This window comes from Anopheles aquasalis, chromosome 3, assembly GCF_943734665.1.
Source record: "Anopheles aquasalis chromosome 3, idAnoAquaMG_Q_19, whole genome shotgun sequence".
Taxonomy (NCBI): domain Eukaryota; kingdom Metazoa; phylum Arthropoda; class Insecta; order Diptera; family Culicidae; genus Anopheles; species Anopheles aquasalis.
Genome location: NC_064878.1, coordinates 52,631,049 through 52,653,548, shown reverse-complemented (window position 1 = coordinate 52,653,548; position 22,500 = coordinate 52,631,049). Strand labels below are relative to the sequence as shown.

At 48.7% G+C, this 22,500-nt stretch overlaps 7 protein-coding genes across 7 annotated transcripts in view; 1 reads left to right on the top strand and 6 right to left on the bottom strand.

Moving 5' to 3' along the window:
• The window catches only part of LOC126578518 (U3 small nucleolar ribonucleoprotein protein IMP3), a 633-nt gene extending 161 nt beyond the window's left edge, over nt 1–472 (bottom strand). Inside the window, exon 1 of the mRNA XM_050241150.1 lies at nt 1–472. This exon is cut by the window's left edge and continues 161 nt beyond it. Within this exon, the coding sequence (XP_050097107.1) occupies nt 1–418 (418 nt within the window). The 5' untranslated portion in view covers nt 419–472.
• Nucleotides 473–855: 383 nt separating this feature from the next.
• On the top strand, nt 856–3,418 carry LOC126576758 (alpha-amylase-related protein-like). Its single transcript, XM_050238062.1, has 2 exons — nt 856–2,483; nt 2,557–3,418. Exons 1-2 carry the CDS (start codon nt 856–858, stop codon nt 3,290–3,292), a joined length of 2,364 nt encoding a protein of 787 aa, XP_050094019.1. The 3' UTR covers nt 3,293–3,418.
• Nucleotides 3,419–3,433: 15 nt separating this feature from the next.
• Nucleotides 3,434–6,236, bottom strand: LOC126578515 (spidroin-1-like). Its single transcript, XM_050241146.1, has 4 exons — nt 5,933–6,236; nt 5,682–5,870; nt 5,526–5,612; nt 3,434–5,459 (listed from the first exon to the last, which is right to left on the bottom strand). Exons 1-4 carry the CDS (start codon nt 6,225–6,227, stop codon nt 3,451–3,453), a joined length of 2,580 nt encoding a protein of 859 aa, XP_050097103.1. The 5' UTR covers nt 6,228–6,236; the 3' UTR covers nt 3,434–3,450.
• A 1,057-nt stretch (nt 6,237–7,293) lies between these two features.
• On the bottom strand, nt 7,294–8,905 carry LOC126578517 (toll-like receptor 7). The gene has a single exon (XM_050241149.1). The coding sequence runs from the start codon at nt 8,901–8,903 to the stop codon at nt 7,302–7,304; it is 1,602 nt and encodes a 533-aa protein (XP_050097106.1). The 5' UTR covers nt 8,904–8,905; the 3' UTR covers nt 7,294–7,301.
• A 495-nt stretch (nt 8,906–9,400) lies between these two features.
• Nucleotides 9,401–10,814, bottom strand: LOC126576756 (tsukushi-like). The gene has a single exon (XM_050238061.1). The coding sequence runs from the start codon at nt 10,812–10,814 to the stop codon at nt 9,417–9,419; it is 1,398 nt and encodes a 465-aa protein (XP_050094018.1). The 3' UTR covers nt 9,401–9,416.
• Nucleotides 10,815–11,061: 247 nt separating this feature from the next.
• On the bottom strand, nt 11,062–13,972 carry LOC126578516 (collagen alpha-1(I) chain). The gene is made up of 4 exons (XM_050241148.1): nt 13,602–13,972; nt 13,346–13,486; nt 12,355–12,738; nt 11,062–12,293 (listed from the first exon to the last, which is right to left on the bottom strand). Exons 1-4 carry the CDS (start codon nt 13,718–13,720, stop codon nt 11,096–11,098), a joined length of 1,842 nt encoding a protein of 613 aa, XP_050097105.1. The 5' UTR covers nt 13,721–13,972; the 3' UTR covers nt 11,062–11,095.
• Nucleotides 13,973–18,863: 4,891 nt separating this feature from the next.
• LOC126575122 (general odorant-binding protein 70) lies at nt 18,864–21,478 on the bottom strand. The gene is made up of 4 exons (XM_050235668.1): nt 21,243–21,478; nt 19,307–19,537; nt 19,050–19,242; nt 18,864–18,978 (listed from the first exon to the last, which is right to left on the bottom strand). The coding sequence occupies exons 1-4, from the start codon at nt 21,339–21,341 to the stop codon at nt 18,884–18,886; spliced, it is 618 nt and encodes a 205-aa protein (XP_050091625.1). The 5' UTR covers nt 21,342–21,478; the 3' UTR covers nt 18,864–18,883.
• Between the last annotated feature and the right edge of the window lie 1,022 nt (nt 21,479–22,500).

The window sequence follows — 22,500 nt, the reverse complement described above, 5'->3', positions numbered from 1 at the left end:
CCACGCCCACGCGAACGTGTCCGTGTTCGATCATCTGGGTGGCGTGCTTCACGTTCTCCGACATCTTATTCCGCACCAGCACGAGCGGTAACCGGCGGCGGCAGAACGAAGAGGCGCTGATGTTGTTTGCATTCTCGAGATCCCACTTTGTCGGTATCAGCCCCATCACGTACAGCTTCTCGAGCAGCAGCCCACTCATTTCCGTCCGGAATGGGTGCTTCGGGTCAACATCGGCTATCTTGCGGGCTACTTCGCGTACTTGCCGGGCCAGGTTGTTGTACGCCGTGTAATCCGTCCGCTTCTGTAGATGGTATTTGCGGATCACCTTGTTCTCCTGCAGCGTGTTTGTCTCCTTCCAGTTGAAGAAGTCCACCTTTTTGAGCAGTTTCTGCTCGTGGTATTTTAGTTTTCGCACCATTTTTCCGGAATTCTGTTGGTGTTTTGTTGTGAACCCGGAACCACTTCTACTTCTTTTTCTTCTTCGGAATACACGTGCGTTTGACAGAGCATAAACCCTTCGATGCTCAGCGCCCCTTCGTATTTCTTTCCAATTTGCTTTTTGAAAATCATTTTTGAACTTAATTCCCCCAACGGATTTTAATTTCTACAAAGTTGCAGGCTAGAGGAGGTGTCTCACGTGTAAATTAAACCCATTTATTCAAATCATCTCCAAGTGCATCAACTCAAACTAAACAAAAAGCGCTTCACGATCACCTCATGAATGAGAGCCAGATATCACATTCATATTGGCCGCAAACTGTGTACATATCGGAATGCATATTCATTTTCCAGCTGCTTTTTACCTTATAAAAGCCATTCTGAAGACGTAGAACAGCATCAGTACTTCCCTTCAGTATGGTTCGCCATTGCTTTTCACTCGTGATCATCACCTGCTGCTACCACGTGACTACGCTAAATGGCTTGCAGTTGGGTCCTTTCACGCTGCCCACGCTGGGGAATGGCGGAGCATTCGGATTCACCAACAACTTGCTGAACGCATCATTAAGTCCCTCCGCCGGACGAGGCTCTTTCGGGGTGCAAGCGCCCACAATTGGATCATCGGTCAATACGTTCGCGGCTTTGGCTAATCGATTCAACAATTTAGTGCCCGGTCTCTCCAACGTTGTGCCAATTCCAGGTGCGCCAGCTTTCGGAACCATCGGTGTTCCATCAGCGAATTCGCTGGCAAATGGATTCAGGCAAACGACCTCCGATTTGGCGCAAAGCTTCCTGCCTGCCAATAGATCTAGCGGCAACCCTGCAGCATCATTCTTGAACGTGGTAAATCGTTTCCGGAATCCGCCAGCCAACATATTTCCAAATCTCTCGGTCCTCAATCCGACGGGTTCTATCTTGAAGTCGTTTCCAAGGATATCATTGCTGCCGTCACTTCCTGGATCGATGACTACGAGAAACTTGATCCCACCCGTTGCTAACGGCGGTTTAGAATCATTTGCACGACTTACAAATGCGGCTGACTCGTTTCGGAAGGTGATCAGCAACGCAACTCGCACACTTTCTTCAGAGGACTTTAGTGGCCTGTTGGGACAGATTCCTGGTGCGCAACAGGGCATAGAACAGTTCTCGGAAGCGGTAGCAACTGTGACCAATCCCGAATTTTGGTCCCAGCTTGCCACAAACGGCTTTATCGACGACATGTCCAGCGCACAGGCAGAGCGACTTTCGGATGGCATCAACAAGCTGGCCGCTGGTCTATCCGATGTGGTGTCCAACCTGCCCAACGTCTCCGAAGGGACGATCGAAGATAGTGATCATAAAAATCCTCATTTCTTTCCCGGTCGGAACGTTATTGTGCATCTTTTCGAATGGAAGTTTAGCGACATTGCTGAGGAATGTGAGCAGGTGCTCGGGCCGGCGGGATACGGTGGCGTACAGGTTTCACCGGTGAACGAGTACGTACGGGTGGCCAATCGTCCTTGGTGGGAACGCTATCAACCTGTTTCGTATGAAATCCGCTCCCGATCTGGTAATGAGAGTGAGTTTGCGGAGATGGTTGGACGATGCCAGCGAGCCAAGGTGCGAGTTTATGTAGACATCGTTGCGAATCATATGGCCGGTGCTGGAGCAACTACGCCACTCTATGGCACGGCAGGCTCACCGAGTGATCCTGCTGAACGGCTTTATCCCGCGGTGCCCTTCAATAAGTCCCACTTCCACCAGGACTGCATCATCGAAAGCAATCTCAATGCCTCCCAGGTTCACAATTGTCAGCTGGCGGGATTACCGGACCTCAACCAAACGGATCCATACGTACGGGAGAAGATCGTTGGCCTGATGAACCGGTTAATCGAGCACGGGGTAGCTGGCTTCCGAATGGATTCCGCCAAGTACATCGCACCGGATGATTTGGACAGCATCTATAAAGAATTAAAGCCACTGAACCCAATGTTTGAGTTTCCACTTTTCTCCGCTCCTTTCATCTACCAAGATGTCGATGATTTTTCGGATGATTCGGGAACTGCGTAAGTCTTTGGATGAGTAAATGAAGCAATTAGCGCTGGTTATTTAATTTCCATCATGCACACCCCATTACAGCTCTCAGTACACGGATCTCGGGCTGGTCACGGAACCCAAGTACTCGCTTTATCTAGGATCCATCTTCCACGGGGCGCTGCCTGCCCCAATCTTGCAAGCTCTGACCGCCGCGAACGCAACACAGTATGGCTTGATACCGAGCGAATCGGCCCTGGCATTCGTCGATAGTCATATCAATCAGCGCAGCCATGGTGCCGTTAGTGAGCTGATTCTAACATGCAAAGATCAACCCCAGTACGTGAACGCCGTTGCATTCACTCTGTCGAATGATTATGGCACCGTGCGATTAATGAGCTCATATCGCTTTGAAGAAGACAATCAAGGACCTCCTGCGGATGAGCTAGAGCAGATTCTATCCCCGGGCACCGCAGACGATGGCTATTCCTGTTTGAATGGCTGGATATGTGAGCACCGTTGGCCCGTGATCCGGCGGATGGTTGCTTTCCGAAATTTCGTGCAACCCGCTACCGTGCACGATATTCAAGCGACCAACGAAACCTTTACCTTCTGCCGTGGTAACGTAGGGTTTGCGGCATTCAATGTGGGAACGATCACGCGCGATATTGTGGTCAGGACTTGTTTGCCGGCCGGTGAGTATTGTGATTTGATAACGGGCGAAAGGCGGGACACCGTTTGCACCGGTACGAGAGTGCTCGTTAATGAGGACAGCACGGTTAGCTTGACGCTTCCGGCCGCATCGAGTTTGGTGCTAGATCTTCGGAACCGAGTAATGTAAGGGGGTGAAAACGTGCTTCCCAACACCATTCGCGTTGCTAGCGATACAATAAAAGGAGTGTTTTATTCCGATCAAATTTTAGTTGTCTTGAAGCATAATTACAAACCGATTACAATGTTATAGTAGTACCACTGTTTGTTAAAACTTTAGAACGAAGGTTACTGAGCGAAGTTGGACAGGTTAGATACTGTCGCTTGTTCAATATGGTCACCTGAACCGAATTGCCCCGAGCCCTCTTCATACGAAGCACCATCTCCGGACCCGTTGAAGGCGTTAGCATCTGGCACCGGATAAGGTGCATCCGGAACACGGTCGGTCTGAGGACTGCGGGTGACAGCAGCATGTCTTGTTGCACCAAAGTTGCTTGACTGGCCTTGGTTTGTAGGCGATAGCCGGCCATCAAATCCAAACTGACGTCCATCGTTGGCCGTTAGTCCGGGCTGTGTGGCAGTGTTTCCGAAGGTAGAACCATCCCTAAACTGTGTGCCTGCGTTGGCCCCACCCGAAAGTCCATTTGGTATGGAGAGACTACCGCCAGTTGGACGGAACCCGGTACCAGAACCGGCGACGTACTGTAAATCGTGACGTCCGGCTGCGTTGTTGTACGCAAACGAACCCCTTACGTTGCCTCGAGCATCCGCCGACTCTTGGCGCACGGAATCGGGCGTACTGTATCCGAATTGGTACATTCTACCGCCTGCACCAGCCGCAGCACCACCTGCCCGATTGGTTACCTCTCCAACGAAACTATTTGCACCACCACCGTTTGAGTTAAATCCTTCGAATCCCCCCGACGCTGGCACACCACCGGCAGTGGCCACTGGGAACCCTTGCCCGATAGCACTTGGATTGTACTGGAAATTGTTGGAATTTAAATCTCCCGTGGGTGAGAAAGCTCCTGCCTGTGGTTGACCGTAGCTCCCTGTTCCAAAACCTGAGGCTGAGTTTGGTGTGAATCCGGGATATGCACCGCCTTCCCCGCCAGCACCGAAGCTTCCATCAGGACGACGCAATCCTAGCCCTGCACCAGCACCGTTTGGTAAACCATTCCAACCGGCTCCATCGTTTCCAAACGGTACTCCTTGACCCTGTGCGCCTTGGAGATTAAAATTGTACGATGGATCGTTCTCAGGACGACCGACAGCTTGCTCCCCGCCCAAGGCGGACACTGGCGTTGGAGTCGTAAAAGAGGAAACACCTGCAGGATTGTTGGGAGGTTCAAAGCCACCATTTCCAGCGCCAAAGTTCGTGGCGAAATCGCTTGCTGGTCCATTTCGATTAGCGTTTGCTCCGTACTGTGCGGTTCCCGGTACTCTTGAACCATCGGGCTGATTGTTCGGCAGTGTTCTGTCAACCGCACCCTGTTGCCCCGCAGTACGATCGATGATCGTGTTACGTGCCGTATCAACAGCCGGTTGGTTTGTTGTTGTTTCATCCCTAGCTAGATTTGCCTCGGTGGCTCTAGTTTGCACCAGGTTTGGTGTAACGTCACTAGAATCACTTCCACTTGGCGTTGGTAAACCGATTACCGATAGACTGCTTTGGTCAGAACCATCTCCCGAACCGAGCCCATCGGGGGCCCCCGCATCGGAAAAGCCATTGGTTGCCAATGGACTACCACCACCGGGACTCGCTGGAGCAACAAAGCCCCCTCCCGGTGCCAGAGGGAGCACTCCACGATTGTTGACCGATTGTGGATCATAATTAATCGGATTATCAATCCCGGTTCTTCGGCCATCTGCACCTCCACTTTGAACAAAATTGGTTCGCAAATCCACATCCGGTCCGGCGTTGAATGAAAAGTTATGCTTAGCACCGTCGTTCTGGAAGCCGTAAGTGCCGGCTACGTTTCCGCTACCATCACCGGTCTCGTCACGGTTAGAGTGTGGTGTATTGTAGGAGAAGCTGTAACTACCATCTGGGTTGAGGTGCGCGACAGGTGGACGGTAAAGGTATCCGGTCGGTCCATACCAAGGGAAACTAGGCCGTCCGAAACCACCGCCAACGGTTGATGGTGGGCCAAACTTCCAGGGATGCGGAAAGACAGTTACGGGTCTTCCAGCGTATCCACCAACAGCACCACCAGGATAAACAGGCGCTGTAGCCCGGTTGTTAAATCCCGCTGACCCAGCACCAGCCGTTGCTCCTGCGTATGATCCTGCTAGATCTGCAAATGAAACATGGATTAGTCAATGTGCCCTGCTTAATGACTAGACATTTTCATTCAACATACGAGAATCGCCTGCCGTCGTGTGTTGTCCTGGTACAGCTGAATGGCCGCTTGTAGCACCCGGCGCCGTTGCTCCACTAGCCGCGTGTCCTATGATTTCGTATAAATTATAAACGACTTGTGCCACTAATTCTTGATTGGCTCTTCGCAACGAAATACCTAAATGGTTCACTCCCTGATAAGATCCTCCGTGCGCAGGTACGCCAAAACCGCGATTATAATCGCCTGCACCGTTAAATCCATTTAACTGCTGCTGCTGAGTGTCTCCACCAACGATACCGGGAGTAGCAAAACCAGAACCCGTTGCTCCGTTCGACCACTGATGACGCTGTAGGTCCGTAACTGCTCCTGCTCCAGAAATCATACGAACTGTACAGATGATGTAACACACGAGATTTCTCTATGATTACCTCCAGCCGTTTGCCCTTGAAACGGTGCCCCTAGTTGTGATCCTCGCTCAAACCCACCACTGTTACCACCATGCACTGAGACTCTTTGCTGTTCTTCACTTTGATAGCCACCGTAGCCAGCGGAGTGTCTGCCAAGGTAACCATCGTTCCCTTGATTCCAACAGGCCACCAAGGGTCCATTGGATAGCAAGAACGCTACCAGCAAACAAATCGAACAACTTTTGATACTCGCTACATTCCCTACCCTGGAGTGACTCTGGTGGGGTGCCATCTCACACGTTGTAACGCAGCACATCACAGTCAATATCGGACACACTCTGTGGACAGATTAAGCCACGCAGGTGGTTTATATATACGCTGTCCCTAAACCAGATTGATGCATACTACCGGTCGGGATCCGGCTGTAGTCTATGTGATGGCGTTGTTCTAGGGACTGACACACATTGCCAGACCAATAAAGTAGTATACGACCTCCCACATGACTCATGTACTAGCCTTAGCGAAGCATCTGCTGTCGGAGGATGAGGATATTGTCATAACGCTACCGAACGGTGCGGATAGGGACCGCTGAGTATTCCTCCACCCTCGACAGAATCCCCAGCGACACAGTGCCGCGAGCGAGAGCAAAGCACCGGTAATTAGTGGTTGGCAGCATTCTTAAAAGCCGGTTTTGCACTGCAATACCTGAACAGGTGGTAGTGTAATGCTGCTAACGGGGAGATGCACTCGCTTAGTATCACAGAGCGAACGAGAAAAGCGATCATTGAAATACATCTTCTTTGGTACATCCGTTTAAAGGAATATTTGACTCTATTAATCGCTCAAAGATGCATCTTGCTGGCCAGATCGCTAATAGGTAGAACGTATGATTAAGTCTAATAAAATATAATCTCTCCAGCGCAAACAAACCTGGTAGCATCGTATAATCACATCGTTGGCTGCCGGGCATCATTGATGATTGGTTGATCGATTGCTACATTTGGGCATCGAAAGCGCTCGCAAATCAATAGGTAAACGGCATTGATTCGTCGGATCCAGTGAAGGTTAGTGAGAAGGTCGATGGACAGCTGCCATAGGCACTGCACGATGTTGCAATCTCGTTTGTCATGTAGTACAGGAGGAACAGTATTTTCTATCCCATAATCCATCACTTAGCTAATGAACAGTCACGCTAATAGCGACAATCTTACCCGGATTGTACCTTGGTGCAATCATTTTAACGATTTGCCGTTTCGATGTAATGATACATACACTTCAAAATCCTTTGTCCTTGTCCACTTCGGACATTATTATTTTCATACATGTTCAGCTAAGAAGAAATGAAATTGAAACAATGGCCGGTTTATTTCATTTTATTTGTTAGTATTTTCTATCGAATTTCCCGATTTACGCAGCCAATACCGTAAACGTTTGGTTTGTTAAACACGGGTATATCATCGTGATCATTAACAACATAGATATCTTTTAACAAGAGTTTGATCAGATTCGCACATGTGACTTGCGTGTTTTGCAGGCCGATTGTGGATAAACCGAATTGTAATAAATCGTCAGGTACCCATTGGATTCCGTTACCGTGCAGCAACAGTCTTTCAATTACACAACCGGAGCGAAATAGGCTAAAATCGAGCGCATTTATCCTGTTATACGATAGATCCACTTCTGGGATGCGACACCTTTCGCGCGATCGCCAATTTTTACCGGCGTTCGGCGTTATAAAGGTTCCATACTCGATATGGCTGATGCTATTGTGGCGCAAGTTCAAAGCTTTTAGAGAGACGAGCCCGCTGAAGATGCCCACAGGCAACTCGGTGATTTCATTGTTTGATAGATCGAGTATCTCAAGATTCCGGAGCGTCCCAAAAACGTTGCATGAATCAGTGCATCTGCTAAAGTAGGGCACATACGACAGGTTAAGCGTCCGCAAAGATTTTAGTTGCTGGAGAAATTCAAAGTTGCTCAAATCGTTGTTGGAGAGGATCAGTTCAGTAACGCCTTTAAACGCGTTCGGGTGAATGCCGTCACTGATGTTATTGTTCTTTAAATTAACATTAGATACTTCGTTGAACGCATCCTTTTTGATGGTGCTGATGTTGTTGTTCTGCAGATTAACATAATATACTTTCTTGAACGCATCCTTCACGATAATGCTGATGTTGTTGTTCTGCAGATTAACTTCTGTATTTTCCTTGAACGCATTACTCTCGATAGTGATGATGTTGTTGTTCTGCAGATTTATTTTAGAAGTTCCCTTGAATGCTTTCTTCTCGATAATGGTAATTTTGTTGTTAGAGAGGTCGATTTTGCATTCATTCCCATAGATATAATCCCGATAACAATCAAAGGTATGCGAGACAACACGGGTGATGGCGTTGCGGCTCAAATCGATGACGTTTCCCTTTGGTTTGCTGATATTTGCCGGTAGCTCGTTGATATTACTGTGACTCATATTCAGATTCGAAAGTCTCGACATGGAGCTCAACAAATCGAAATCGAATCCCTCTAGATTCATCTCTGCCATGTTCAAAGTATTCAGCCTCGTAAGCGAACGCAGAAATGTGAAGTTCGTCAGCGCTACATTTCCTTGCAATGCTAGTTGTCTAAGCTCTTCCGGTCGCTCCGTCACATTTGGTGAGAATTCTTCCAGGCGATTGTACGACACGTCTAAATTTTCCACGTTAACAAAGGTGCTCGGATACAGTCGCACAAGATCGCTATTGTTCGCAGAAACTCGGCCAGCTCGAGGGATCTGCGGAAGGCTATACAGCCGGCAGTTCACAAATGCAACACTGTAGGCTTGCAGAATGGAGCCAATCAACTGGAATGAATCGTTCTCGGTGGCTGTTACATTCTCCACCGTACAGCTAGTATCGGGAGCACAGAAGATCGGAATCCTTGCTGCAAAGGCTGGTGGCAGCGGCAGCATCAAAACGGCCGCCAAACTCACGAGGAACACGAAGCTCACTTGGTCCATGGTTAAACCGAAACTGAATGTTCCGTTGAAGCATAACAACGCTTTGCTTGGTCAGCTCATGCTGCCCGTCAATGTGTGTGCATGTCCACTGATGTCTCAATGTCTCCAAAATCGCCAGCCTCATCATTATCTTCGTTCTTTGTTCTTGTTTGTTCTTTGGCAAAGCGGATGAAACGATGATGAGTTGACGTCATTGATGGTACCCAACACCAATACGAAGGCATGAATGAACACGTAGGAATTCTGAGTTTGCAATAATTTATTTACAAAACTAAAAGAACCTTCTAACCCCGGCTACAATGTGTGTTCTGATAAGCTGCTTTCGATTGCTGCTATCAGTCGTTTAAGAAGCGTGTGCTTGTGCGTCCGTGTGTATAAACCATATTCATGCCTCCGTTTAAAATCTGTCAAGCACCATACCCATGAACGAACACTCGAAATGAAATTAACACAATGGTAATGATTTACCAGAGTCCATTGACTTTTTTATTCCATTTTATTTGTTCACATTTTCTATTTATTTCGTTGACTTATACAAGGAATACCGCGTACATTCGGTTTGTTAAACACGGGTTTATCATCGTGATCATTAACAACAGAGATACTTTTTAACTTGAGATTAACCAGATTCGCACATGTGACTTGCGTGTTTTGAAGGCCTAGTGTCGATAGACCGAACTGGGCGAGATCATCGGGAATGTACTGGATTAGATTGCCGTGCAACAACAGCCTGCCAATACTACGACCCGAGGTGAATAGGCTAAAGTCGAGCGCATTTATCCTGTTATACGATAGGTCCACTTCGGCGATGGCATTACTATTTGGTGACCAGTTTGGCTCACGGATTGGCATTGCAAAAGTACCATACTCGATGTAGCTGATGCTATTTTTGCGCAAGTTCAAAGCATTTAGAGAGACGAGCCCGCTGAAGATGCCCACAGGCAACTCGGTGATTTCATTGTTTGATAGATCGAGTATCTCAAGATTCCGGAGCGTCCCAAAAACGTTGCATGAATCAGTGCATCTGCTAAAGTAGGGTACATACGACAGGTTAAGCGTCCGCAGAGTTTGTAGTTGCTGGAGAAATTCAAAGTTGCTCAAATCGTTGTTGGAGAGGATCAGTTTAGTAACGCCTTTAAACGCGTTCGGGTGAATGCCGTCACTGATGTTGTTGTTCTTTAAATTAACATAAGATACTTCATTGAACGCATCTTTCTCGATGTTGCTGATGTTGTTATTCGAGAGGTCGATTTTGCATTCCCCATAGTTATAACGGTTGTAACAGGGAAAGGCGTTCGAGACAATACGGGTGATGGCGTTTCCTCTCAGATCGACGATCCTTCCACTGATATTAGCCGATAGCTCACTGATATTACTGTGACTCATATTCAGATTCGAAAGTCTCGGCATGGAGCTCAACAAATCGAAATCGAATCCCTCTAGATTCATCTCTGCCATGTTCAAAGTATTCAGCCTCGTAAGCGAACGCAGAAATGTGAAGTTCGTCAGCGCTACATTTCCTTGCAATTCTAGATTTCTAAGCTGATCCGGACGCTCCGTTGCACTTGATGAGAATTCTTCCAGGTGATTGTAAGACACGTCCAAATATTCCACGTTAACAAAAGTGCTCGTATACAGTCGCACAAGATCGCTATTGCTGGCATAAACTTGTCTAGCTTGAGGGATCTGCGGAAGGCTATACAGCCGGCAGTTCACAAATGCAACACTGTAGGCTTGCAGAATGGAGCCAATCAACTGGAATGAATCGTTCTCGGTGGCTGTTACATTCTCCACCGTACAGCTAGTATCGGGAGCACAGAAAATCGGAATCCTTGCTGCAAAGGCTGGTGGCAGCGGCAGCATCAAAACGGCCGCCAAACTCACGAGGAACACGAAGCTCACTTGGTTCATGGTTAAACCGAAACTGAATGTTCCGTTGAAGCATAACGCTTTGCTTGGTCAGCTCATGCTGCCCGCCAATGTGTGTGCGTGTCCACTGATGTCTCAATGTCTCCAAAATCGCCAGCCTCATCATTATCTTCGTTCTTTGTTCTTGTTTGTTCTTTGGCAAAGCGGATGAAACGATGATGAGTTGACGTCATTGATAGTACCCAACACCAATACCAAGGCATGAATGAACACGTAGGAATTCTGAATTTGCAATAATTTATTTACAAAACTAAAAGAACCTTCTAACCCCGTCTGGAATGTGCTTCCGATAAGTACTGTCGCCTTTCTGCGTACTGTTGCTGTTGCTTCGTTCGATCGTTGCCATCTGACCTTGAACCGGCTTGCGCTTGGGTATCGCGCCGCAGCGCATCACCCGGAGAGGGAGCCCTGCCACCGTACGGCAGCAGATCGATGTTCTGTATGTGCGCACGGACGGATGCACCCGGTGCCAGCCCAACGTACCAATCGCCCACATTCTTGATGATGGTCGAATCCTTGGCAAAATCCCGCCAATCCTTCTTCCGGTCATCCTCCAGTTTCTTCTGATCGTACGACACCTCGGGGAAGCTGGCGAAATCGTTCGAGTTGTACGCGTTTGTGTCCGGTGCCGCCGATTCACCGAAGCTCGGATATGGTGCCGGTCCGGACGGACCACTCGAGATGCCCACATCGAATGGACCGGACAGTGGAGATCCCGGTTGATCGTCATCACCACCGCCATCGTCAGTCGGAGAGCCAGCCGGTCCCGAGGGCGACTCAAAGTCGTACTTTGGTGGCACCAGTCCAATGATCGTATCGTCGCCATACCCACCGAGCTCGTGATCCGATGGATCATCCGCCAACCCCGGAGGATACTTTTCACGCGAGCTCGAATCATCGCCACCAATTCCGATCGGTGAACGATCCGTGCTCGAGCTCGGTGGCCGTACGCTCGATGGCGTTGTTGGGCGTTTACCATCGAAGCTTTCTTCGTCGTACCCCTGACCGGTCGGCCGGCCACTGTCCGGATAACCCGATCCCGTTGGTGACCCTGAACCGGATGGCCCGGTTGGTGGATCATAGCCACCGGGCGCGGTCGGTCGTCCCGATCCACCGTCGTATCCAGTTGCCGAGGGACGCGCAACGTGATCATAGCTACCACTCGCCGCCGACGGTGGTCGCTCACTTGCCGAACCGGAAGGAGCCGTCTGATAGGTCGGATTGTTGTTATCACCGATGTCGCTCTGCTCCACGTGACTGATACCGAAGTTGGGCTGCGGGAGTCGATGCGTTCCGGCTCCTACGGTGCTCTGTACCACCTTGTAGCCAATCCCGGCTCCGGCAATGTACTGGACCGTTCGCTGTACTCCCTTATCGTCCAGATAGGAGTAGGAACCGCGCGTTACACCATCCGGACCGGTCGTTTCCGCTCGTCGTTGGTCTGGCCCAACGGAGAGTAATCTGAAATTAAGAACCGTGCCAATAAACGCCTTGCCATGGACTGCGCACACGGTACACCTACTTGTACTGCCCAGAACCCGTGGGGCCACTCTCGAACGCCACCTTACCGCGCACCTGCTTGTGCGTCTTGTACAGTGGACTCTCGTAGGCGATCGTGTTCGGTGCATCCGGCACCGGGTTCGCTACCTCGTACCCGGTGCCACTGCCAGCGGAATACCTTACCGAGTGCTTCTCACCGACGTCATCGATGTAGCTGTACAGCCCGTTAACGCGCCCATTACTATCCGATCCTTCACGTCGCTGATAGTTGCGCGTTTTGAACTGAAAGTCGTAGCTCGGATCATCGTACGGATCGGCCTGCGGATCGTCCGGGGTACCGATGGGTCCTCGGGGGACCTGCGATAAGCTCTGCTTTCGGTGGATCTTGGGACCACGGGCACGGAACCTGCAGCCGGGGATAATCAGAGCAAAAACACACATCATTCATTCAAGTCTGGTGTCAGTCCGGCGACCCACAGAGTGCCTTATCACCGAGTGGTGTGTTAGCGTGATAAGAAACAAAATGCCGCGCTACATTTTAACAACGTCTCTGAGCAGCTGCGCTGCGGTTGTTGCGCTGGCACCCTAATAGACCTTCGGGGCATAAGATGCTGATGCGCACTTTCGATGTCAACTTGGAATTCATAAAATTATGCTCCACTGCACATCCTATCAGCATTCAATGTCATGCTTCTAAAAGCATCGCTTAAAACTCCATCACAAACGGTGCAAGGCCAAGTGCAAAATGATGATGGCAGGTTGGATCTATTTCTCACACCCAGAGAAGCAAACCCGCGTGGGTTTTTTTGTCACCGAGCTGACCTTGAAGTAATTACATCGCCCCCTCGAGGCGGTAACGGTGTGATAAATGCTAAATTAGTATCTCACATTTATCCCCCCCGGGCCGGCCTGTGGACCAAATCAAGTCAAGTTCAAGCTTTGGGAATTCACCGCCGTTCACTCGGAACGTATTGTTAGGGCATTGCCGCAGTACAGAAACCGTCAGGGCTTACCCTCGTGGACCGGCGGTATAGACCGTTTCCTCGACGCGCCCCGTATCCGGCTGGCGGCTTCCGTAGCGACCGCGGACGATGGTTTTCGGGTTACCACTGGCCGTATGGTAGTGTGCTCCCGGTGTGTCGCTGTTCTTCAAGCTGTTCACATGCAAAGAAATACAAGAGCATCACGAAGGTGTTGGTTTAAGTAACACACTGGGTGACTGGGAAATTCGCGAGCACTCCAGAGCACGACAGTGAACTGAACACTAACCCAAAGGCGAACGATCCATCGGAATTGATGTGATTGAAATCGGTCTGGTCAGAGTGTACGCCTGCAGGCAGTTGAAACACCAACACTACACTAACACCGAGCATCCAGAACAGTTCCATGTTGCACGAATTTATCAAGCCTTCACGGATATCCTTTGTGAGTTGCAAGCTTCAAGCACGTTCTTAATAATATCTTTGATAGTTCCAAGTCACGTTGAACAGCAACTCATTACACGGTACTACAATTGCTCCTCTTATATTTGCAATACATTTTCCACAGCCACAAACGGATGCACTCCAGCAAACTTCACTCTCCAGTGGCCGCTCAGTTTAGGAGTCTTCTTCTACCGTAGTCCGCCACCAGATCGCCGCCCTCACTAGTTCCGACTATCCGTCGTTTCTCAATCCGGCACCTGTTTATATACATTTCGACGGTTTTCCCCACGATGCTACTACTGCCCCACCGCCGCTGGCATCGTCATCGTCGTCGTTAATAGCGCTTTTCCGCCGAAAACTTAAGCAAACAGAAAAGAAGAGAACACCCGCGCGCGTGAAACAATAACAACAACAATAACAGTGGTGGTGAGAGAGAGAGAGAGATTCTTGCTAGCAGATTGTCCACAGAGGCGGGCGGTGCTGACGTTGGAAAATCGGAGCTGTCGGAGGTTCGAAGGGGGCTCGAGGATCGTGGTGGCCCCGTTCCGCTCTTCCCGCTTCGGTTTCAGCTTGAGATTTTAGATTGGAGACGGACCGCCGGACGGAATGCTGCCATCCATGGCAGTCCACACAATGAATTCGCGCCGAGAGCGCCAATTCGTGTTCCCACCACGGCACGCACAGGTCAGGTCGGCCCATTCTGGGGGTCTACTACCAAGTGCTAGTGTGCGTCTATGCATCGATATCGATCTTTTTGGGTTTATCGTACACACGGGGCCCCAGCGAGCCGAGCGTGATCCTATATGCTGGCTGGTAGATAGGTAGGATCCAGCCTGCCAGCCCCCCGGCACGATGAAGCAGCGCGTGGGTAACGATTGAGCATGTGCGAGCCGCTAGGTTTTTCATTCATAAGGTTCTTATCTTTATGCTCGATGGAATTGAGCAACGTCTGCAATGGGGGGGGGGGGGGGGGGGCTGTGGACGGGACAGGCGCACGTGTAGCAAGTTGATCGAGTGCGAGCGCATGTTGCCAACTTCATTAGCAACGTGCGCACAAAACGAAATTGAATTCAGAGTCTTCTTTATAGTCTCTGAAACAAGATCGCTTTGCAAGTCAGAACTGCGTAGTACAAATTGGAATATTGATTTTGTTTCTTAATGCAGCGTTGAAAATTGTTTGACTTCCATTTGTACTACTGCCGTTCGTAGATTCAAATTGTTTCACTAATGCTTTTGCGACTTTGCCTGCAAACACGAGTTTTTCATAATTGTTTAAAAAAAAAAGTATCAGCATTTTTTTAAAAACTCCATGAGGCTACCTAGAAAATAGTGTACAGATTATGTGCTCAAAATTTCAAATCAATTGGTTCAGTGGTTTTTATGCTACGATGTCGGTGCGACTTTGACAACGGTCACACATTTGTCAAACCGGGTTCGTCGCTTAAAGGGCAAGTCTTTTGATTTGTACCACAAACGGCTCGTTTTTGATGATTTGTTTTTAGCAAAATATCATCCTATCAATTTTTTTAAAAATGTCACAATAAACTACAACTTTGGAAGAAAATTTATTGGTATTTTTGAGAAAATATTTTAAAAACCTACGTCCATGGCATTAAATTTAGAAAGGCGTGTTTGCATGAGACGCGACTTTCCAAAAATCAATATCTTTGTCAATTTTACTTCGATTGATCCAAAAATTTAACACAATACTCTTGAAAGGATTAGCATTCAGGGAAAAATGTTAAAAGTATATGCCACAAAATAAATTAAATACCTTAGCCTCCCCTTTAAATAATGAGACTAACGGGAATACAATCTGGGATTTGATAAGTCACAGGGATGACCATGCCAATTAAAATGGCGAGAATTGATTAATGGTTTGTGTCTTCTCCGTCGATCGTGAACAAAAACCACTCCCTCGTGGGGTGCGAAACTTTGTAATGACTCGCTCGCTCAGTTCTAAACGTCCATTTCCTGCAACGAAAACCCTCTACTTAGCATAAAATGGGTTCAACAGGCACCGTAACAATCGTGTCGTTGAACATGCTAACCACCAGCCCCTAGGGCAAACAATGCCGCCACCCCTGTGCCGAGATGATCAACGCAACGCCGCCCATCGCTGCTCATCATTCTTCGACGCGTCAATCGTGAGTGTGTATATGATCCATCAGTCACGTCTGATGCTAACCATAGCCACATGATAAACGGATGCAGCTAAAGGCCCAAATCCACCTACCGCTCACTCGCTCGTTTGGTTCCGAAGTAACCGCGAATCTCTGGCCAGCACCCGGCTGGTAAACCACTGCCCACGATACAAGTCAAGGGCAGGCAAGCATTATGATGGAAGCGCCATCTCTGCGCATTGTTTCCACGATCGCAATCCACCTTCGCGGGTATGAGATGGCTCATCAGAGCTACTGCTGCTGCTGCTGCTGCTGCTGGACACAGCTCACCACGGGGCGACGCTCTGTTCACTTCTGTTTTGCCAGATCGGTTTCGGCAGGATTTCCTTCTCGGCGCTACACGCTACCATTCTGGTTGTGGGTGCAAAATTCTTCCAAAATAAAGCTTCACCACCCAAACACCTTGTAATTGACCGAACAATGGCCCCCGGGCGGTAAGTTGGGTCCCCGACCGGATACGGCTTTTCCTTCCGAGCCTGTAACCGGAATCCTTGGTTCCGTACGTTGCCAACTGTGACCTTCTTCATCACCCACGAGCAGCAACAGCAACAGCATCGGCATGAATGGTTGTATGTTGGTTTAGCAGCAGCTACTGCAGCATCCTCGTGACGAGCGTGATGATTTATGGTGACGGTTCTGATTCTAGCCACCTGATATGGACCAGACTCACCACCACCGTTCGGACAAAACCGGACGTACCATAACACGAACCGCGAATGAAGATTGTGCGGAAGATTGACCCCAACAGCAGCCGCTCATCCGGCCCACACCTGATAGATGCTGCGGATACAAAAATTATTGTTTTATGCTCGCTATGATGATGCTCTCACGTGTTGAGCCGTTAAGGTGTGAGGTGCAGGTTGTCCGCAACTAAGGCCACTAATGCAGCTAATGGAATTCAATCCACAACAAACGATTTAACATGCCAGGTGGCATGTTAGAGACCACGTATTTGCGTGTTGGCGAAAATGTTTCAAATTTTTACATTAACATTAGCACCACGTGTGCTCTTGTGAACTGTCTTAGTTCGTTACAATGGTGCGATGGGTTCACGATGGGCACGAGGCAGCCACTACGAAAGGGATAAGATCTAAAGATGCCACCTCGGGTTAAATCGTGAAGCTATCCGCGGTCTACGTTCGCTTGATTATGCACGCCGATGAATCGACGAAACGCGCCTGATAAGCCTCGCCGACACCGTCAAGCAACGGCCAATTATCATTTTTTGCTCATGATTTGAAATTTTTGATAAGCTCCCCCCCGGCCACGGTGCTGTTCGATTTGGTTCTTAACTATGTGAAACGTTGCTTGCAGGGCAGTTCTAGAACGTGAGTCATTGTGTACTTGACCAACTTAACTGTTTTCTGCTCTGCAGCGAAACAAATAAACCGTGCCACCAATGGCCAGGAAACACAAGCACCGGAAGGATCTAATTGGACAACTTCCAGCATCGATCCCTATCGGACAAATCTGGCGATGTCGCGCATTAGCTGAGCTGTTTTACAACGAAAAGCTGCATGTTCTCAGGGCTTGTGCGTCTCCTGATTCGGCCCCGCTGTTAGTGTGCTTTTCCCATTGACCGGCTATGCTGCAGGACGGTGAAGACAATGGGGACAAAGCGGCTGGCTGGCTTTTATGGAACCCCGATTGCCATCGGTCACAAGGTTAGGTGCGAGCGGGTGTTTCTGGGTTGCTGTTGATCACTGCGCCCATTGTGGCATTGCTGTGTTGCCCCTGAAAACGGTATGGCACTGGGTTGAAGAACTGGACGCTGCTGAAAGCATGTAGAACGCAAGACATTTCCGGTTTCTTAGAAAGCCATTCTTCAGCCAAGAAGGAAGGTCTTGAGATGTAGCAATTAGCAGAGCTTACGAGCTGGTACGGGAACAGTGCTCTTGACTGACGCCATGATGATGTATGATGAATTTTCAAACTGATAGTAAACGGGAGTCAAGGGAATATTGACTGGCTGACCACGTTTACCAAAATATTTGTTTTGTGACATATATTTTTTACATTTTTCCATAAAAGCTTATCCTTTCAAGAGTATTGTGTAAATTTTTTGGATCATTCGAAGTAAAATTGACAAAGATATTGATTTTTGAACATCTGCGTTTGGTTCGAATCAAAAGACTTGCCTTTTAAGCGACGAACCCGGTTTGGTTAGAGTGCGCTCAAATTTTTAACTTAAAAAATCGGCCAAAAATCGATAAATTGGAATATCAACAAAAACTCGACGGTAATAGCTGGATAAACTTATAATCTATCCAAAAAGTATGGATTTGTATTTTTCGGCTGACACGGCTACGATGGGCACTGGAAAATGTACCTTTTCACAGATGCTCCTTCATAAATTTTGCTGCCATGGATGAAGTTTTTAATAAATCCTCTCCAAAATAGATCCAAATAATCTTGAAAAGTTGTAACTTAATATGACATTCTCTTGAAAAAGCTATATTAAATAGTTTCTTTAAAAAAACGTCAAAAGTGAGCCTGTTTGGACCCAAATTAACCTTAACCGCCCCTTTAAACAAAATGTGTAACGAGTTCTTGCGCAGAGTCGACATTTTGAAGGCGAAACCCCGTCTCAACGCCGCAAGACTTACGAATGGCCATTGTTTCGGCCAGCCCTATGCAAAGCACAGCTCGTTTTGCATAGTTTTCCACTTTACGGTGATTCCGTGCTCAATGAGGAACTAATAAAAGGCCGGAAAGTGGACCGAGCTAAAATGGTGAACGGTAATTAAATGTAAATATTGTGAGCATCTTGTTTACAGATTGTGCGGCCACGTGGAACGTTATTATTTTTTTATAGCAGCTTGTCCCTTAAACATAAAACGCTCTTCGTACACAATCACAATTCGTATATTTGTTTAACCCTAACTGCCATATCTCGAATGCCCTCATAATAGAACAAAATGATTGCACCCATTTTGTGCGCATACTACTCGTCATGCGATTCACCGCTACAGTAATCGGTGATCATGTCCGAGATGCAGTCGAACACATCGAACGCGACTTCACACTGTTCAAAGTTTTCTGAAAAAACAAGAATGAAATTTGTCAGTTAAAATGCGACTGCATTAAAAAGGACACTCGCTCATACTCACCGGCCAGATCGTTTCGCTTGATCTGATACTTTCTCGAGGTGCCCTTAAGACAGCGATCGACACCACGCAGCGTTGCCATGAAGTAACCGTGCTCATTCACACCGTCCGTGTACAGGCTGACCAGCCCGTCCAGCGTTGGCCAGCCGTTCTTGTCGATGGCATTGTTTTTGCGATAAACGCACTGCATAAGACACTGCATCCGTTGGTAGAGAGCGGGAGTTAGTGTCGCATTTTACCTCAACAGCGATGCTACTTACTCCTGCGATCCATTTGTCTTCGTGCGAAACGATCGTTGGATGGGAGAAATCGATCGTTCCCTCTTCACCTGCGTCGCGTCGTCGCCGACGATGATCCGGCTGCCAGTGGCCAACTTCGGCGGTGTAGATCTTGAGCGCATCCTCGATCAGGGTCGATTTGATCTCCTCCTGGCACTGATAGATCACCATGTCCACCTTTTTGCTGACGTTCGGTTTAGTGAGGCAGCGTTTCTGTTGGAGATGCAAATGCAAAAAAAAGTGTGGACATCAATATCGGATTTATCGTGAAGATGGAAGATTCAAACATCGGACCAAACGAAAGCTTCATCGATTCGTGCATTCCGGTTCCGGATGCTCAGCCAGAGGCAGCATTCCATCAAATGCTGGACGGAAACATGTTTTGCCATTTCACCTTTCTATGAGCAGCGTGTTGCAGTGTCCGCAAATGATATATACCCATATGTAACCGACGGGACTACTGTCCGTATGGCAATGCACCCCATCTCGAACGAGTCTTGGCGCCGAGCCGTGAACTGACGAGGTGTGGTGTGGTTATGTAGCGAGAGTGGCTGCCATCCCTTATTGGAACGATTATGTCCCCGTGTAGCTTTTGCGACTCGAGGTACACGCGCTTTACGCGGCTTCTGTTCGTTTGTTTCATTTTCCATTCGACAGAGGCAGAAATCGGGGTGACAGGTGATCGTGCCCTACGAGTTATGTAATTTTTGCGTCGAAATTTACCTTACCGCTTTGTTCCTGCACCAGTTTTTGGCAATGCGATAACAATACCCCCGGACAAGTGAGCTTCAAGTGAGTGAACAGACGCACGTGAACTCGTTTTCGCCGCGATGGTTCTCGCTCTGGGCGTTGTTGTAATCGGCTTGATGAGCTGAATCGCTAGAGCCAATAGCAAAAGCGTGTGTGCAAATGGATGTACAGTTACGTTCGTTTAAGTACACAGTCTTAAGAGGTGCCTTGTCTCTCAACGTGCATTCCACAGATGTAGCACAATGTCACGAGATACAGTCTCGCTGAATTCGTATTGAGGTGCGCGGTTGCGTGCGAGAAAGAGAGTGCGTTGTTGGCCTCATCTTGCGCCCAAATCTCTCTACCGCTAGCGAGCGCATCCTAATTTCATTATCAACGCGCACCGTCGGTCCAAGCTGAGGTCAAGGTTTACTCTTTCTCAATTTCGACTCGGTAGCCCTTGGCCGGACCGAGTAAACATCGCATGACGTGGTTTGCATACAGATTGGTGCATGTTCCAGTGTATGATTGGTCACCACCGACCGATCGGTCTGACTGGCGCACGCACGCACCCAGTGGCTCTAGATTGTTCGCCGGTAGTGATACGAGCGAATGACGCGTTTTTTTTTAATTAATCAAACCATCAATCTAGAGGCACCTGCAAAGGCCGGCTGCTTCGGTGGCCTTGTTGTGGTGCTTGAGGGGATTGCCGGTTGGCCAAACTTTTACCAGACGCCGGTGCTGGTTGGTTACAACACCAAGAGGCCGTGATGTGTTGCGTCGCGATCGCGATCGATCTTTCGCTGCTCTCGTTAAGTCGTGAAGATCGTTGAGCGTGAAGAAAGTGATGGATGGATGTCGAGAGTGTTCACAATCATTCGTTTAGATAACTTTGGTGTCAAAAACCAATAGTTAAGGTGTATCACCTGCAACTCCAGGTGTACAATTAATACAAAAAAACCAAAAGCAACGTTTGGCGACTTTTGTGCTCTCTGAAATCCCCCCCTCCCCCCAGAAATCCGGTGTCCATCTGTTGTGCAAGCAGCCGTGCCGTGTGCTTTCAACCGGTGCCACAGATGGATGGAGCATTGCATCTCTCCGTTCGATTACGATTGCGTAAGGCTGGGTAAGACAGTCGTAGGATTCCTCCACCTACGGTTAGAGAGAAACACCCATCCTCTGAACTCACTTTCATTGGATCAGCCTGTACCGTTAGCACGCTGCAGCATGCCACCACAAGCCAGCCCACCAGCAACAGGATGTTCCGGGACGAGTAACGAGGCGCCATTGCGTTCGTTGAACTTTTGGCTAAACACTTTGGCGATGTTTGACACTACGGGACACTTCCGGTGCACTCTCACTTTGGCTTTAAAGTTCCCGTTTTAATTGGAACCTCCGGGGGTTGGCCAGCACCTAGAGCAAACTGCGTCTGACTAAATTGACGGACCCGATGGACCCGGTTGATGCCCGGACAAAGTTTAGAGGGTGATAAATGCTGTGGATCACGCACCCCGCGACACGACTTTCCGGTAAGAGCGCACGATGGTGTCTGGTGCACTAGTGCCCCTGGTTGCCATTTTCACCTCAAGGCCCAACATCGTTGGAGGGATGGATTGCCGCACGCACCTTGCCGTGTGTGCGCACCCATTTTCGGCTCACCGGTCGCGGTGCCAGGCCAGTTGATGATCGTATTCCGTTCGCATTTGTGCACGCGATCGGCTGTGTGAGAGGTGGGGAGAAGGCGTCCAACACGCCGCATGCACGCGCAGCGTGTTTGCCGAAGACGCGCACGTTCGTCGACGGAAGGGATAATCTTCAATCGAATTCGAATAGACGATGGCGAGCCTTTGGATGCTGCAGGGGGGGGGGGGGGGACAACCGCGGTTGCTGCATCGCAATTCAGTGCCAAAGAAAGCGCATCATGGTTATTGCATCGCCATACGCGATGTGCAGGCCATGCATGGTGCAATCGACGGATTAGGAAATTCTCTTCAAGTTTTTGTGAACCAACCGGTGATCGCTCCATGCGATCGTTTGTACGGTGGGGTCTGCACTTTCTTCATTCCTCAATAGGTCGAAGCAACTGTGCAAGATTGGCTAAAGAGGCTCTACCACAAGAAAAGGGGCACATGCATGATGGGGTTCAACCGTGGAGTTGCTTAACTAAATCGAGATTGGGTAATGGGTAATGTAAATTGCAAGGTCTTTTCTCTAACGAGCTGGTAGCTATCTCAACATGCATCAAACATCATTTGGAAAATATCTTGTAGGGCAGGGTTAAAAAAATTCTTTAAATTCGCACAAAAGATCAGGTTGAGGTCCTCTGGTTCCTGATGTTTTTACATGTTCTACACACATGCACACTACTGTATTGTTTATGCCAGCAAGTTGAACACTATATGCAATTTAATTCTTTATGTTAAAAGGTTTTCACAAATATTACCTTC